The following is a 17,924-nucleotide window of genomic DNA, read 5'->3' as shown; positions in this document are numbered from 1 at the left end:
TGGCGAGCGCAAATGAGCCCCTTGCAGGCTCGCTGCGCTCGCCACATTGCGCTCGCCACGCCTCGGGCACGGTGGCGCGCTATGCGCGCCACGCTGTTTTATTCTCCCTCCAGGGGGGTTGTAGACCCCCACGAGGGAGAATAAGTGTCGGTATGCCGGCGCCGGTATACTGTACGCCGGGATCCCGACAGCCGGCATACTGAAGACCACCCGAATATACTGTATAATCTAAAATTATTTCATTTTGTGATTTTATCAACCTTAAAATAAAACCCACAAACATGGACTCCATTTGGTTTACAACTTTACAATGTAACAAGTCTTGCAAACACTGTACAGTGAACACAGACCGGAGTAAAAATGAATGTGTGTGATTTATTATACGAGGTTCCATTAATCCATACAACATAAATATGTTTGGTCACAATCTTCAGTTAATATAAGTCATTTTACAAACTCTGTTTCGCATTACTCAGTAAAAAGTCTACAAATATAGAAGCCAAGCACTAGAAAAATAAAATTCCCGGTGCAAGAAGAAATTCTGCAGCACTATTAGAAAGCTTAGTCTACGAGCCAAGCTGCAGCGGAGAGAGAGGTCTCTCAGACATCTAAATAACATTACTGGACAAATGACGTGTGCATGACATGTAGGATTACAATACTAATACATTTAAGTGTCCTGGTTTAAAAATTAATAAATACAAAAAAAAATAAAACCGATATAAAAATATACACCACTTGGAAGAGGAGCCGGCAAGCTACATTGCCAGAATTAGATCTCGCTCTCAAACGTATGCAGATATGTCTTTAGAGCGAGGATTTCCGTGTAGCTGCGATTGGTCTTCCGATAGAAATCCAAGCCGGTGATCTGTTCAATGTCTCGGACGCGGGCGGTGTGCATCTTAAGAAGTTCTTCCACCCACTTTGATTCATCCTCTGAGTTCTGCAGGAGATAAATAGGTTTCGTGTTAAACACAAAACAAACTAAAGCGGACGTTGCATGCGGTAGAAAAGCTGAAACGCCATCAAATGCAAGCAATAAACATACTGGAAAATACACCCAAGTCTCCATAGTGTACAATATGCAAGGATAACCCATTGTGTGATAGTCACATGTAATTCCAATCGTGTTCCTTGTCAATCAACATGAAGACCCAATCATCAGATAGTTGGTTGGTTATCTTCCCTGACCTACAGCATGCCCCAAGAAAATCCTAGGCTAAAGGTGGGTACACACTGATAGATATATCTGCCGATCAATTGATCTGCAGATATATCTATGGATGGATCGGGCAGTGTGCTGTGCATACACACTGCCCAATCCGTCGGGAACTGGGCGGACGTGTACACACGCCCACCCAGTTCAGCTGTCAATCACCGCCGGCCGCCGCAGCATGTGTACGGGCGGTCAGATGGTCGCCCGTACACACACAGCGATGCACCAATATATCTGTAGATATATTGGCCGTCGGATGTGCTGCGGGGCCGACGCGATGTCTGTGAACGACGGAGTTCACAGACATAGATATCGCCTGTACACACTGGCCGACGGACCCGCGATATATCGGCCGTTCAATAGAAAGGCCGATATATCGGCCAGTGTGTACCCCGCTTAAGGAAGGTATTTATCAAATCTTGGAGAGAGATACAATTATGAGAGATAAAGTACCAACCAATCAACTCCTGTCAATTTTCAAACACAGCCTGTAAAATGTATGGTAGAAGCTACTTAACTAGTACTTTATCTCTCACCAAGTTTTGATAAATAGTTCCTTAAAATTTTAAACCAAAAAGACCAATTTCAGCGAGCGAACAAATGAAAATAAACAGTTTTACCATTTTTGGCCATTGTCTGGGTGCCGATTTGTGCACGCAGAGTCCAAGGGTGGACGGATGGATTCTGCATTGGTCATTTTAGACTGCACACATGGAGACCTTATGCAGCTATGAGGAACAGTATCCGCTCTAATATAATGAAAAGTTAGGCAGAACTGATGGTCTGTAGAGGCATTGACTCAAGGGTTGCCTTGTCCATGGTAATATCCAAAATTATACAGTAGCGGCAGTACAGCCCTTTTAGGTAAACCAACCACCTCAGTGAGCCAGATGCAGTCCGTGACTGCACTGGCTACACTGTGACTGGCAGCGACTTCCCGTTGGAAGTGGTACCTGCCAGTCACCCGCAGGACAGGAAGACCCATTAGGAGGTGTTTCCTCCCTCTGGGACTGCCAGTAGCGGCAGCGATTAGCAGAGAGTGTGCTTCCTGTGGGAAGCCACTCCCTGCCTTTCAGGCAGCCCTAATCCTCTTCTATGGGCTGCAGCCGATGCAGTCCATAGAAGCCAGTTCATGCGCAGTCCTGTAGCCGCTTATGCCGTTATGCGCATGTGCAGGTTCCAGCGCCTGCCAGTTTCATCTCGCAGGTGCCAGGGCCAGGCTGGGAACTGGCCAGGAATCTCCACTCTCCTCTCCTACAGCAGGAAGACACAGCCCCCTCCTCCAAAGTGGTAGGAGCCACCACTGTACTGTATATGATCCATCCAGAATGACATATTTGCACAACATTCAGTATTAACCTGCTCTATTCAAAAGTTGTGTGTAAAGTTACTCCTTTTTATTGCTTTCCTCCCAACCATGAATAAGCCCGTAAACGGGGGTATACTATGTTCATGATGTTGACAATCAGGAGATAGGTGGGATTATGTCGGCGACACTATGCCGATAGGTTACAATGCAAATTAAAGTATTTAATTGGCGTTGGCTAGAAAACTGGAAACATGCTGCTTTACCTGCCTGTTTACGCTACTACTGCTGACACACGCTATAAGTTGCATTGCAACCATGTCAACACAGTGCTGCAGACATAGTCCCGCCTATCTCCCGATTGTCTAAATAACATATGTATTCCCTTAGGTGTGTTTACAATCAGGCATTATTTTTGCAGCCAGACAGGATATGCTCTGTACGGTATCATTCCCATCGATGAGCGCATCCAGGATGAGGTATGCTCCCAACTTGAGGGACGTCTGTTTCAAATGTGAGGTCACTACAGGAACCTAAGAATGCTGCAATTCTCCGATTGGAAAGTAATTGTAAATCTCCTTTATGGAAAGCTAGACTTCTTTCTCTCACGCTATTCCACATCTGACACTCCCCTTCGACAAAACCGGCCCTGGCTCCCATTGCCCTACAGAATCCTCTTCAAACCCCTTACCCTCACATACAAGGCCCTCTCTAATTCCACTGCACCATACATCTCCAACCTCATCTCCCAACATACTCCCTCCTACCTTCTCTGGTCGGCCAATGACCGTCGCCTCTCTATCCTGATCACTGCTTCCCATGCGAAAATCCAAGATTTTACCGCGCTGCCCCCTTCACTGGAATGACCTCCCTCGATCTATTAGACTCTCCCCGACCTTGCAAAGCTTCAAACAGGCACTGAAAACCCACCTGTTCATCAAAGCGTACCCTTCCACATAACCTAATCTGAAGGCCGCTCTCCCAACCACCTCACACCTTGGCCATCTCTGCCTCGATTACTTCCTGCCATCAGGCCACCTTCTGCTTGCACCTCATGTCCCCTGTCTGTCTCCCCCCTCCCCTTAGATTGTAAGCTCCTAGGAGCAGGGCCCTCTTCCCTACTGTTCTCACAACACTTTCTCTTGCACTTCAATTACAATTCTCTCCTACTCAGTGACTGTCTATACCCGCATCTACTCTCGCTCGTTACGGTTCATCTCTCCCAACGGCTGCCCGCCCCGCCGATTACTCCTTTGCTTCCTTACATCTCAGCTGTAATAAGAATTGTGTTGCTAATTGTTACCTGTGCTCGGTTTTTCAGTTACTGTAATGTTAAGTTCTATGTACCCTAATGTCTGCCTATGTCCGGCGCTGCGAAACACTTGTGGCGCCTTTTAAATAAAATGTAATAACAATAATAATAATAATAATAATAATGATATTTTCGAGGGGTATTGGATATATCTGGGCCGAAGCGGAGTTGAACACAAGTGGGGCACAAAACTAAAAACAAATATTGACCCATATATATATATATATATATATATATATATATATATATATATATATATGTATATATGGCCAGACCACCCATATCACTATTGCACAGGGAGGTTCCTAGCAAGTGGAATACCCGACCTCACTGCAGTGTAACCATGAACACTATGAATCGCTTAATAGGCTTCATTTAGGATATATATATGTATACGCTATGGTGAGAGCAAAGGCCATAGAGTTAAATGACGGCTGTATCCGCGTGTCCTGTTGCAAAGCAGGAAGATCACATTGAACATGAAACAGAAAAGCACATGGAGGAAGTTGTAGACACAGAGAACAGGCATGAGGACAGAATTAGACATTAATGAGCAGCAGTCCTAAAAGCAACCACCAATTGCTCCCAGGAGATATCCCAAGAGTTCAACATCTGGAGCTTACAAACATGAGAGGGCTGACTGGCGAAACACTCAGGAGATAAGAGGAAATTGCTCCATGCTGGAGGCAGTGTTTAGTTACTTAATGGCAAGGGGGTTTATTTTTCCTCTCGGATGTTGAAATGTCAGCAAAAGTTTAAACTAAAGACAATCTTAATGAGGAATAAGAAGGAGGAGGAGAAATACGAACCATCCCCTTTGACCTGACTTTAGAAGAGCTCTGAGGACCAGGTCGGGCAAACTAAAAAACAAACAAAAGCACACAAAAAAAAGAAAAACAAATAAAAAACAAACAAAAACACAAAACACAAACTTTTCTCCTCAAAAGTTTCTCCTTGTACTTTTGAAGAGAGCATTTTCAGCATGCAACCGCACAACTTGGCCAAAATAGACTAGAAATAACGCACAATCATCGTATTTATCAGCTATCAATGTAGCCTTAGTCCTGACGCAACTAATAGTTGACCCCCTCATTTTCTCGGGTGCAATATTTGGAGAATTCCCAGTAAACCTCATGTAAATGTAGTCTCGTTGGGGTCGTGTTGTGTTTAATACACTGAATAATTCAGAGTTTCGACACGCGTATAGATGCACATAGATATGGTGGTTATTTCTAACATTAGCCAGGCTGTGCGGAGAACGACAACATGTAACATGGAACAGAACACAAAGATACATTTGCTTATAAATTGGCTGATCAAAGACATCTGTGTTTTTGTAGGGTCAGTGTCTAAGGGAAGTGAAAGCAGAACCTCAGGCAGAAAGCCATCTTGCGTTAATACTCCTTACCCCCATAGCTGCCCCTAAATGTTGCAGATTTTGAAAACAGACTAATCTCCCAGGTTGTCAGACAGATGACCGGGCCTGTCCAATCAGCTTCTGTCTGACAACCAAGCAGGAAGTTTGTGTTGTAAATTCATCGGGCTTTCAGGGCTGGATAAGGAACCATAATGTATGGCTAGGGAGGAGAGCATGAGGAGAGGGCTTACGTAGCTCCTGACCGGCATAAAGGGGTTTATTATTATAAAATCAGGAGTGAAGAATTTACTAAAAGTGGAAGAAATAAATGAAAATTGTCCTTAAAATGCTGATAAATACCATGTGCGATCAAAAAACCATGACCTCATGATGACTACCATTAATGCAACCGTGACACCCCAGATGAAGTGTGCCGCGAGTTGCGGCACACATCCCTCAGTAAAAATAAACAGAAAAATGACAAATAAAATAAATCTAACATAAAAACAGAAGAAGGGGCTGCACTGCAGGCAGAGCAGGGAAGACCAGCTCCCATGGGCACTTAAAAAACTCTGAAGATCAGGGGTTACAGAGGGGAGCAGCTTCTGACTTAGAGTTATAGTTTGTAGTAAGTGCCAGCTCCTTTCAGTTCCTTCCAGCCAGGGCTGCCTTCAGCTTTGCTGGACCCCTGTACTGTAAGGAGGCGAGGTCAACCCGGGGAGGGGGGAAAGGGAGTTGGGGCCCAAGACCCTTCTGTAAAAATATGCAAAAAACAGATTATGTGCGAGCCCGTGAAGTGGGTGCGCCTGCCGCACAGGGTGGGTGCTGGTTGGTGGTCAACCAGGGGTGGATGGGGGGTAGTGGGGTGTTGAGTGTGATTGGTCCACCTACCGACGCCACTCAGCAGCGTGTGCTGGGCATGGGAGAGAGGCCGCTTTCTCCATGCCTGTTACAGAAGTGGAGGGCCCCTTTCCTCTGCTGGGCCACTTCAACAGGCCCAAGTAAAGAGTACCCGCTACACCCCATAGCCCACCCCTCTGCGCCATAGCTTCCAGCAACCCATGGTGAGCAGTGTCTCCAGGACTTGATGAATGAGAAATAAATATATACTGGTATCATTCTATGCTGCTTTAATACACGTGGTTTCAAGCAGCATTTATTTATTTTTTTACGAAATATGGAGTCAATTTAATTGTTATTTTAAAGAACAATTTGCCCTCAACTTTCTGCTTCCTTCACTATTATAGAATTGCTCCTTAATAAGGGTTATATGGGATTAGCATTAAGTGTTTGCTTATTTCTGGAGATTCCTTTCATACCCAAGACACTGGTAAACCTCTTCTGAATGGACAAGGAAATGGGATCTACAGTATTCATTAGAGTGGAGAAGTTGCCCCTGGCAACCAATCAACTGCTACGTATAATTTATTAGCATGCACTTCATCAGTATTATTTCATAGCCGATTGGTTGCCGTGGGCAACTTCTCCACAGGCTCACTTCTCCACTCTTTTCACTGCTTCATGAATAGACCCCATAGTCTGACACACTGCAATTACCGGAGGGTGTCAGGCAAATGACAACATGTTATCCATGATGCAGCTTCTCCATTACTCATACATAACAAACGGTCTTCCTGATTTAGGCTTTTAGGCTACAGGTGTGTGTACAGCAAGGACATGTGACAAAACATACATGCAGAAAGAACGGAACACTGAAGGACACAGCAAGCGTGCATACAAGGTCACAGATGAGGCTTGGAATCAGAGCCGGCCCTAACCAATATGATGCCCTAGGCAAGATTTTGGCTGGTGCCCCCTAGCACCGCCGCTAGTTCTGCAGGAGATGCCTGGCATGAGTTACCTGGCAGTTCTGCTATCGTCGGGCGCCTTTTGTTTATGAAAATGCATCTTATTTGCATTACTATGTGGCTAGGATGCACAAGCAGCTTCTGCTAATTAAAACGATATGCAGTATGCTTATATTCTGTGTGCGACTGCGGCTGTATCTGCATATGAAATGCTACATTACAGTGATTTCCATTAAAACACTGCAATGTAGCATTTTGTATGCAGATACAGCCGCAGTTACACACAGAATATAGGCATGCCGCATATCATTTTAATCATCAGAAGCTGCTGGTGCCCCTAAGCATACCAAATGCCCTAGGCATTTGCCTAGATTGCCTATGCCTAAGGCCGGCTCTGCTTGGAATGGAGAGGAAGCGTACAGGACCATCATGGCTTTTAGCAAGGAGTAATCTGCAGTCAGTCATTCATGCCATGCACTTAGTACATTTGAAGCGTTAGCACCAGCATTCCCTGTAGCTTCATACATGCGAGGAAATGCCAATTACATGTTTCTTCTCTCATTGTAAAGACACAGAAAGGGTCATTTCCAAAACCACAAAACCTACGCCTCCTCCAGGCCACTTACACCTACATTATGCACTTATGTTTATAGGGTTACGCATGAATTTGCAGCCTCTGTGGTGGTGCACAATATAGCATTTTATGGGAGAACAGGGCCGATCGGGGGTACTCTTGGAGTGTAACCTAATTATGTAAGAATAAGGAAATTTATGTAGGATACAATTGTCAGAATGGGATTTAATAGGGCGGAGAAGGAACATCTGAGAGGGGGCAATCCTCCTTTTCACCACTTAACAGGAAAACCAAGTAAACATAAGAGATGGACGAACATGACAAAAACGCTAGTTACCGCTAAAAGTTATCGCTTTGTGTGTTGTGGACTTTAAACTAAGCTGTAATAGCTTGTTACATAGTCCAACATTTGTATTAAATAACCTTAGACATTTTTTGAGATCACTACATAGGGCCTGATTCAGAGTTACACGTAGAGCGGTCGCAATTCCAGGCGCTTACGGCGATCAGAACGCCCATGCTATCATCCGCCTACAATCAAAATGGGCTACATCTATGCAACCGCATCCCCCCCCCCCCTGCTTTGGGGGCAGGGAGGGAACAGCGATGGCCTCTGTTTTTCCAAATGTATGCGTGTTTTGCCGACATTACGGGGGAGGGAAGAGGCCAGGATCTGCATTAGAGAATGGAGATTTCTTGGCCTCTAGATAACAGCTGCTGCTCCTAGTTTGCACGAACCCATGGGTGCTAGGATGCAGTTTGGATCATTAATACAGCAGGGGGCGTTACGCCCCTGCATTACCATATTAGTGCCATCGCTGCTGCTCCTATGTAACGCCAATGAGGGCCAAGATCAGTTATCCAAACATGTCACATCCTTATTTCCATGTGTCTGAGTACATTATTCAATAAAACAAAAGAAAAAAATACACTATACCAATATTAGCCATGTTTCTGTTTTAACTACAGGAATTAAGAGAGGTCACAAGTTTAGAGCCATATAATAGGATTTATATTTGCATTAGTTTCCATACAGGCGCTAGCAGCTCTGCTTTTAATATTAAGTATAGAGAAGCTGTAAAGCCGCCATGCGCACGGTAAAACAGGGTTCTAGACCTTTGGAGATTGGAGGGGCTGGTTAATGTACTGCCACAATGCACCGCAGACCGTTCTATGCACTGATATTGGAAGGGTTAATATACTAACAATGTCGCCATATATAATTTTTTTTTAAGTGTTTTTTTTTTCCAGTTACGTTTCGAAGAAGAAGCAGAAGTAGAAGCAGAAAAAGAAGCCGAAGAAGAAGAAGCAGCAGAAGAAGCAGATGAAAAAGCAGAAGAAGAATAAGCAGAAGAAGAAGCAGCAGAAGAAGATGGTTTTAGTAAAATGTTAAAGCAATGTCCCTTTGGGGAGTATACGGTACTCTTTTACCGTCTATCCACAGCTATTATAAAGGCTTACCTTTTCTTAGTGTATACAAGTCACCATTTTTTATACTTTTCTTAACAGTATATAAAATAAATTAAAGTTTTATTTTTAGGTTTTTGTTCAAAGCCATATTTCTTACCCGTCTCTTCTTGCTCTATTCTTGCATTGCGGACAGGAGTGAAAATGTAATCACAAAAATTGATTTATTTCTAAGACAGAGGAGTCAATGACAGATCGACTTCATAGAATAAATCTACTTCGAAAAAGCGTCACTGGTGTTATTTTATTTTTTTCTTTATAACCTGTACCTTAATTAGTGTTTATTGTAAAAGACATTCAGCAGGATGTAATGGAGTTTGAGATCGGCAGAGGGGCGGAATGTGCTGGCCTGTCTCGCCCGTTTCTTTAAAGGGACAATCATTTATAAGGCATGGTTTCACCTTGTAAGCGATTATTTCTTTAAAAAAAAAAAGTCAGAGATCGGCCAGCATCCTACACCTCCGGCGATCTCGGGCATCATTACATTGCGCCGAACATATCATAATATAAATATTTGTGTATATATATATATATATATATATATATATATATACACACATACATATACACACACACACACACACACACACACACACACACACAGATTCCAGTATTGCACCAGTTATTGAAAGTGGCATTTTTTTCAAGATGTTTGTACATGTGAATCCACCAATTGTGTAAAATAAAAGATTTACTGTAAGCTCAGGGACTAGTACAAATAGAAGTCACCTTTTAGCTCTTTGAAAACTAATTGGATGTATAATAAACTTGCTAAATGAAAAAAAAAAAAAAAAAAGGTCAGCCAATAGAAAATGGAGTCCTTTGCCAAAAGGATTTATAAAGTAAAGTCTACAGTCAGCATCCTGGAATCTGTGTAACACCACCTAAATACATCTTTACACGTCATCTGTGAGTTATGGGATTTCATGCAGATTACAGAAACTGGCTTTTCTGTTCCTATAAAAAAAGGGACATTTATAAAAATCTACCATTCCACTGACAAGACATTATTGAGGGTTTTTTTTGTTTTTTTCACACCTGGACCCACCCAATCTTCCTAAAGTATTTATGCTTCGGAAATGCTATATATAGCTCATTTTATGGGTTCTAGTTTGACATAGGGAGGTACAGAGCCATTACAGCGTTGCAAAATAAAGCACACAAAGCTTTAAACACCTTGAATAGGAAACAAAAAAACAAAACAAAAAAACAAATGTCTTCACCTCTGCTACAGACAAATGCTCAAATGTGGACATGGTGTAACAAAATCGTTGCACAACTGAAAAAAAGTTGCAAAACGAGGACCTCTTTAAATACTCTGTTATGTGCAACAAGTATATTGCAGTCTGGATCTTTGCTGCTCGATATTGTACTATTTAGCAGTGTACCCTTATAATATTCTCACTCCTGCGCCTGGCGTCTGTTTACGTGCATGACAAACGCATATTGTACATTGTAATAATTGTGCCAAATCAGAATGTGCCAATTTGCAGTTTCGTCATACTTATAGCTGTGCTTTGATTTTGAACATTTCTTGTTCAATTATATACAAGACTGATTCAGAGTTGCATGATATTGCGCAGCTGCAGGGAAAGGCAGGGAAGCGGCTGCGTAATACCGTACAGCTACTATGCTAATGCAGCAGGAGATGTCTGGTGTAGGACGCCTCCTGCCTGCTTCCGTGATCCGCGGTTACGTCTCCGACGTATCATCATATCACTCCAGGATCATCGGTCATCTAAGAAACTTTCAGGTGACTTCCCAAACCGAAACGATATAAAATGAGCTCAGCGTGCACCCAAAAAATTGCATAAATAACATGAAAAAAATAGGAGTCTGCTGGGCTTATGTAATAGCCTGCAGGCTGTGCGGGAATTCTGGCGAGTCTGTTAATATTTTTATAGCGGCAATCATTTAAAAAGGCAAAACCAGGTGGAAGAAAACCGGCCAGAATCAGCGGAATTCCCGCATAGCCTGCAGATCATAGGCTATTACATAAGCCCTGTGAGTTGTCATACAGATGGAGCCCTGCTCATCTATCCCTTTAATAGGATTAAGTGAGCCAGTGCTGTCGGACTTAATCCCCTGCTGTAATGACTTAGGGGTCTATTTATTAACATTATTTTTACTAACATAATGTGAAAAGGGTGTTTTCTGTTTTCACACCCTTTTCGCATTATTTTAGTATCACCTGAATGTATTAAAGGACATTTGGAGCAATTTTCATGAAAAACTGCTCCAAACCCTATAATACACTTTTTTTTTTTTTTTTTTTAGTAACCCACATCGCATTCCCCATACTTATAATGGGAAATGTGATGTGGCTGAATTTACTAAAAAAAAAAAAAAAATTTGAAAAAAATACCGCAGTGTGCCCTGTGATATAATCTCACCTGCTCAGGCTGGAGAGTTCACAGGGCAGCACTGCGATAATGTGGCATTTCCCCAGAGAGAGCCGCAGTGGCGGATTTAGCGGGGGGCAATTAGGGCGAACGCCCCCCCCTACATGTACCGGCACCGGGATGGAGGCCGGGTCCCGCTGCGGTGGTGGGAACGGGGTGGAGAGCGGTGCAGCGCGGCAGGGGAAGGGGAGAGAGAGAGAGAGAGAGAGCGTCCTGACACGCGTACAGCGGCCTCTGTTTTTACCACGCCCCCCCCCCTCCCTGTACGCGCGTCAGGACGCTCTCTCTCTCTCTCTCTCTCTCTCCTCGTCCCTCGCCGCGCTGCACAGCTCTCCACCCCGTTCCCAATACCGCGGCGGGACCCGGCCTCAGGCTCCATTCACTGTCAGGTGTGTGTGTGAGTGTGTGTCTGTCAGGTGTGTGTGTGTCTGTCAGGTGTGTGTGTGTGTGAGTGTGTGTCTGTCAGGTGTGTGTGAGTGAATTTCGCCTCATACATTGTGCTATAATGTGCATTTAGGATCATTCAGTGTGCTATAATGTGCATTTAGGATCATTCAGTGTGCTATAATGTGCATTTAGGATCATTCAGTGTGCTATAATGTGCATTTAGGATCATTCAGTGTGCTATAATGTGCATTTAGGATCATTCAGAGTGCTATAATGTGCATTTAGGATCATTCAGTGTGCTATAATGTGCATTTAGGATCATTCAGAGTGCTATAATGTGCATTTCGGATCATTCAGTGTGCTATGATGTGCATTTCGGATCATTCTGCGTGCTATGATGTGCATTTCGGATCATTCTGCGTGCTATGATGTGCATTTCGGATCATTCTGCGTGCTATGATGTGCATTTCGGATCATTCTGCGTGCTATGATGTGCATTTCGGATCATTCTGCGTGCTATGATGTGCATTTCGGCTCATTCTGCGTGCTATGATGTGCATTTAGGATCATTCTGCGTGCTATGATGTGCATTTAGGATCATTCTGCGTGCTATGATGTGCATTTCGGATCATTCAGTGTGCTATGATGTGAATTTCGGATCATTCTGCGTGCTATGATGTGCATTTCGGATCATTCAGTGTGCTTTGATGTGCATTTTGGCTCATTCTGCGTGCTATGATGTGAATTTTGGCTCATTCTGCGTGCTATGATGTGAATTTTGGCTCATTCTGCATGCTATAATGTGAATTTTGGCTCATTCTGCATGCTATGATGTGAATGTCGGCTCATACAGTGTGCTATAATGTGAATTTCAGCTCATTCAGTGTGCTACAATGTGAGTTTCGGCTCATTCACTGTGCTACAATGTGAATTTCAGATCATACTGTGTGCTATATTGTGAATTTCAGATCATACTGTGTGCTACAATGTGAATTTCAGCTCATACAGTGTGCTAGAATGTGAATTTCGTCTCATTCTGTGTGCTGTAGAAACAGAATTTGTCGGCAGATAAGAACCACTAGGCCCATCTAGTCTGCCCCTTTTTTTTTTTTACATTATTTTTTATCTCTAACCTTATCTGATCCTTATTTCTTTGTAAGGAGATCCTTATGTCTATCCCATGCATGTTTAAATTGCCCTACTGTCTTAGCCTCTACCACCTCTGATGGAAGGAATGGCGATTCGCCAGTCTGTATCACCAGTGCGCAGGGTTCTCTCCACTAACTGGCAACATTTTATTAGTAATGGCAACAATAGGAAATTTTAGAAGCGAACGGGAAGGGCATTACTAAGTGGGAGGGGCTATGATTAGGGGGAGGAGTCATAATTCTTAAACCGCCCCCCCTAAAAGTTAAGTCTAGATCCGCCACTGGAGAGCCGAGCGGGGACCCGGCAGAGTGATCAGCTATGTATGCCCGATGGAGACACAAGCTGATCACCGTGTAAACCCCCCCCCCCCCCCCCCCCCCCAAAACATACTCACTTGTCCAGGGAGCCGGTGTCTGCTGCCAGGCGCTGGGTCCCCCATATGCTGAAATGTGACCCCAGTGCAGTAAAGTGACGCTGCAAAACAGCATCGCACTTTACAGCACCGGGGGTCACAGCGCAGGAGAAGGACCCGGCACCCAGCAGCCTCCTGAAGCAGCGCGGACCAACTCCCTGGACAGGTGAGTATAACTATCCTGTTGGGGGAGTGTCCGCAGCACGCGGGGGTAGTCGCGATGGGGGGGGGGGGGGGGGGGGACAGTCGACCGGGCGGCAGCGGCGATGTTGGCGGGGGCAGCGCATGCACAGCAGGACATCGGGGTATTTTTTACAAAAAATCCCCCGATGATGCTGCGAAGAGGCATCACAGGGACAGAGCTTGGCCGCAAGCTCTGTCCCTGCACGCGATAATTGATACATCCCTGCGATGTAATCAACTATCGCAGTGCGAGTTGGGGCGATTTGATCACCTGTCATCCACATCCTGGATGCGGATGGTGATAAATAGGACCCTTAATCCCCTACGGTATTGTTCTCTCTGTATTGTATTGCAGCTGAGAACAATAGATGAAAGGCTTATGCTAATAAACCTTGGTGCACCTAGGTGCAGCAGAGAAGGCTAGATGAGCGAGACTCCATCTGTACTGGTAATTTACCCTTTGGCCTTTGAGTGTGCTGAAAACACGGCTTGCTGTCTTTTTCATCAGTGATGGAGAGGTTATAAATGTCCCTGTAGGTCCCTGTAGTATTCCTGCAGTCAGAGCCATGTTTCTGGATTACCAGTTCTCTCTCTCTCTCTCTTGTGCTTATGCCATATTTGTTAATAGTTAGAACATTGACTTACATTGCAGCTTTCATCATTGTCTGGCCGGTGTGGGATGATGAAAGACATGACGGAGAGTCTGCCATCGCAGTTATCAGCTGGTTGGGTAAAGTCCAGACAGCTGGTTATAATTAGGAAGTAGTGTGTTGGAACTGGGATCGATCCATCCACAAACCTGGTGGAATAATATGAAGATAAAATGATGTGTGTATAGAAATTTGGATAGTTTTCCCCTTATATGTCACTGTAATAATAACAAACACCATACTGTATATTGTATTATAATATTAATATTCGAGGGGTGTGTGCAATAAGTGTCTGGATGCACAAAAAGTTCCATGAGCTCAAACCACTTGGTGAAGCAGGTGGACCAGTACGAAGCAGGGATGTCTTCTACATTCTGGATGAAGGTCTCCACTGCAGCTTCCGGTGACTCAAAATGAATCCCACGCCTATTGCGCTTGATTTGTGGGAAAACGAATACGTTGAAGGGGGCCAGGTCTGAACTGTACGGTGGATGACCGAGCTCCTTAATGTGTTCATGGGTCAGAAAATCCACCATTTTCCTGGACTTGTGGGCAGGTGCATTGTCGTGATGATGAAGAGTGTGTGTGAGCTCTTCGACAGTGCCTGGAAATGGCTTCTAGAACTTGAGGCAAGCATTGGTTGGCATACCAGTAACTAGTGACGGTGCGCTGCTGCACAAGTGGTACGGTAGCTACATGACCAGTCTTGGCCACGCTGTGCTCATGTCAGAACTTCTGTGGTCACGCACCTCCAACTGAGGTCCATAGGGCCAACTATCATTTGACCTTGGGGTTGAAACTGTAGATCCAGTATTCACCGCCACGGATGATCTTCCAGACAGAGTTTGAGTGACCGCCATCAAACCTGGCCAGCACTAAGCCTCCTTCTGCTCTCGAGTCAGCTGATTGGGCACCCAGCGAGCAGAAACCTTGCTCAGGCCAAGCTTTTCGTTGAGTATTAAGCAGATGGCTTCCGATGAGATGTCTATCTTCTTCTCTAACTGGGCCACGGTCACCCTGGTGCCCAACTCAACTATGGCCCACACAGCAGCAACATTGTCCTTGAAGATACGGACACAGCTCGTCCGCAGTGCTCCTAGTCTTCCAGGGACTGCCTCCCATGCCGAATTTCTGTAAACCACTCAAACACAGTGGTTCGGACAGCAAAACACGTGTAGACTGGTAAACGCTCTGCAGCACCACGCTATACATTGATTTTCAGAATATACAGTAAAACAATACACACAATCCCCTATCCACCCCCAAATATTAATCTATTCTTTATATATGCTAGCTTTCTGACACATTTGCGAGGGAAAACTATTTCCTAACACTTTAACCTCTTACGTTTTTATTTTGTCTGCGGTGTCATATAAACCGTCGTAGTCATAGTCGAAGACAGGCCCGGCAATGATGTTAACGCCATTCCTTTCTGACGCATAGCGTTTCACCAAGACTCTCTGAACATAGTTCCAGATCTCTGAGAAAAATAAATATCTATATATTTATTTATACATTAAAAAAAGAAACACTAATTTTTTTGTCATAGAATACGAACTATTAATATTATTATCTGCGTCCCACATATTAAATTTTCGCTCTAACAGAGATGTAAGGTATTTTTAATATAGGATTCAGTTGCACAATAACAACAAGATCATATGAATGAATAAGAAAAAACAAATACCACAGACTGCGGATAGATTGAACCATGTAAATGTGATCAAAGATAAATTGTCCCAAAACACATCAATCTATATAACAATTGGGCAAAGTACGTCCCCAACATGCATGCGCAGTGGGCGTGGCTCCTTCAAACAGCTCCCAATGCTAGGGAAACGGGACAGACCAAGTGCTACAGAAGGTGACCTGGCCGGCCACCAGGAACAGAGGAAGTATATGAGTGAGGGGCAGAGCGAATCAGGAAGGGGGGGAAGGAGTAGGGGGGGGGAATGTTGTGGTGATCGGGGGAGGGGGGGGGGGGAAGGGAGAGGATAGTATGAGCAGCAGAGGGGGTGGAGCAGTGGAAAAAAGGGGTGGGGCAGGGAGGAGCTGACAAAGGGGCCTGTAACATGGCACTTAGGAACTGATTAGCTGGTACTTTATCGCTCTCCAAATGTTGATAAATCTAACCTTGTGACCTTGCGTAATACTCATTGATAATTGCCATGGCCCATAATCTGCTATGATAATTCACCACACAATTAGGGCTTCAGCAATTAAACACGGCAGAGGCAGGACTGCTCAGTGCAACAGAAAATCCCGGGCGAAGTATTGTCTAGTTCAGACTTGCCAAGTAAATCCAGATAGAGGCCAAAAAAAAAAAAAAAAAAACATTTATCCACCAGATTCTAGGTTTTAAAAAACAGACTTTAATAAACTGTTAAAAGCACACAAATAATAAACCCCTGTGAAGTAATAAATGTATGTCTGAGCTCTATGGTCACTTACTTTTAAAAGCAGGATATATGGGGATGATATTTGTAATGAGAAAAGCATCATATTTGGCTTCTGCAGAGGAACTTAATTCTGAAAAATAAACAAAAAATTGTACGAAAATTAATTAAAAAAATGGGAGCGACAGAGGCTGCGTGCGCAAAACTGACCGGTGGTGACGTGAAATAACCGTAAGCAACAACATGTGTATGCTGCAGCCCAGGGGCCGCCACTGCTGTATACTATTCCACTACTCCTTCTATAGTGCGAGGAGAGATGGGGTCACACGCGGCGGTTCTCACCAGTCATTTCCCCTATCCTGATCCTATTGCTAGCAATTCATAGATCACACACTGAGCACAGAGCACCATCGCTGTCTTTTATATATTCAGTGGTGCACACTTAGGGGGAGCAGGACATTAATTACCATACAGCACCACGCAGCATTTGGAAACAAATTAGCCAGGCCCGCAATCATCCGAAACCCCAACCCAGATCCTCCCTGAAGATCCCTTTTTTTAAGTTTTGAGTAAAACGACGCCATTTTCATACAAGTCCCAGTCACTTTATTGTCCTTGATTCAGGACTATCCGGCAAAATTGTGAAGTACTGTAATATGAATAACATACAATGACAGGAAAGAAAACGAAGTAAAGATGGCGCTGTCTAGACAAGTCATGATATATTAGATTAGTGAGTTAGGATGGATCTACCAACCTCTTGCAGTACACCCCACCACACATGGTGCCGACGCTAATCGCTGAGTCTGTGCTCACTCTGTGACATCATCATCCAGTCACTCAGTCAGGGTAGCAACTTAATCTCCATGTCATCGATCAGAACAGTGCATACAGTCCGTGTAGCAAGCTAGTCTGGGATTGGATGGTGATGTCATACCATCAAGCACAGTGCAGTACAGTCATGCAGTCTGTGTAGCAGGTTCAGGGCCGTAACTAGGTGTGTGCCAGTGGTGCTTTGCACACAGCTCAACTGCACTGTGGGCGCACCATCTGGCAGCACCACCCGCACGGCCGCCGCCTGCTCTCTCTCACTGCCAACCGCCGCTGCAACGCTTCCCTGCACGCAGGGGAAGTTTCTGGGATGAACCAAATAATTTTTTTAAGTAAATAAGCCACAGCCACGGGCCACTATTTAAGCCGCACTGGAACTTGGCCAGACCCCCTGCAAAGACCCGCGAATTGTGGGTTGTGCACTTGTGCTGTGTGTCTTGGCACTTGGCAGCTGCTGTAACCACGACTGCCACA

General features: G+C 44.4%; 1 protein-coding gene across 6 annotated transcripts in view; it reads right to left on the bottom strand.

The window, feature by feature from the left end:
- Positions 1–355: 355 nt before the first annotated feature.
- Positions 356–17,924, bottom strand: part of ENPP2 (ectonucleotide pyrophosphatase/phosphodiesterase 2) — a 172,173-nt gene continuing 154,604 nt past the window's right edge. For 4 of the 6 annotated variants that reach the window (XM_063924459.1, XM_063924460.1, XM_063924458.1 and 1 more), the window contains 5 exons: positions 16,675–16,752; positions 15,571–15,703; positions 14,219–14,372; positions 4,644–4,694; positions 356–943 (listed from right to left, as the gene is read on the bottom strand). In XM_063924459.1, the coding sequence (XP_063780529.1) occupies positions 773–943; positions 4,644–4,694; positions 14,219–14,372; positions 15,571–15,703; positions 16,675–16,752 (587 nt within the window). In that variant the 3' untranslated portion in view covers positions 356–772. The remainder of the gene's footprint in view (positions 944–4,643; positions 4,695–14,218; positions 14,373–15,570; positions 15,704–16,674; positions 16,753–17,924) is intronic. The other 2 variants (XM_063924461.1, XM_063924463.1) reach the window with 1 other exon arrangement.

Source organism: Pseudophryne corroboree, chromosome 5 (genome assembly GCF_028390025.1).
Source record: "Pseudophryne corroboree isolate aPseCor3 chromosome 5, aPseCor3.hap2, whole genome shotgun sequence".
Lineage (NCBI taxonomy): Eukaryota > Metazoa > Chordata > Amphibia > Anura > Myobatrachidae > Pseudophryne > Pseudophryne corroboree.
Note: the sequence above shows the minus strand (reverse complement) of the source record. Positions and strands in the feature narration are given on the sequence as shown.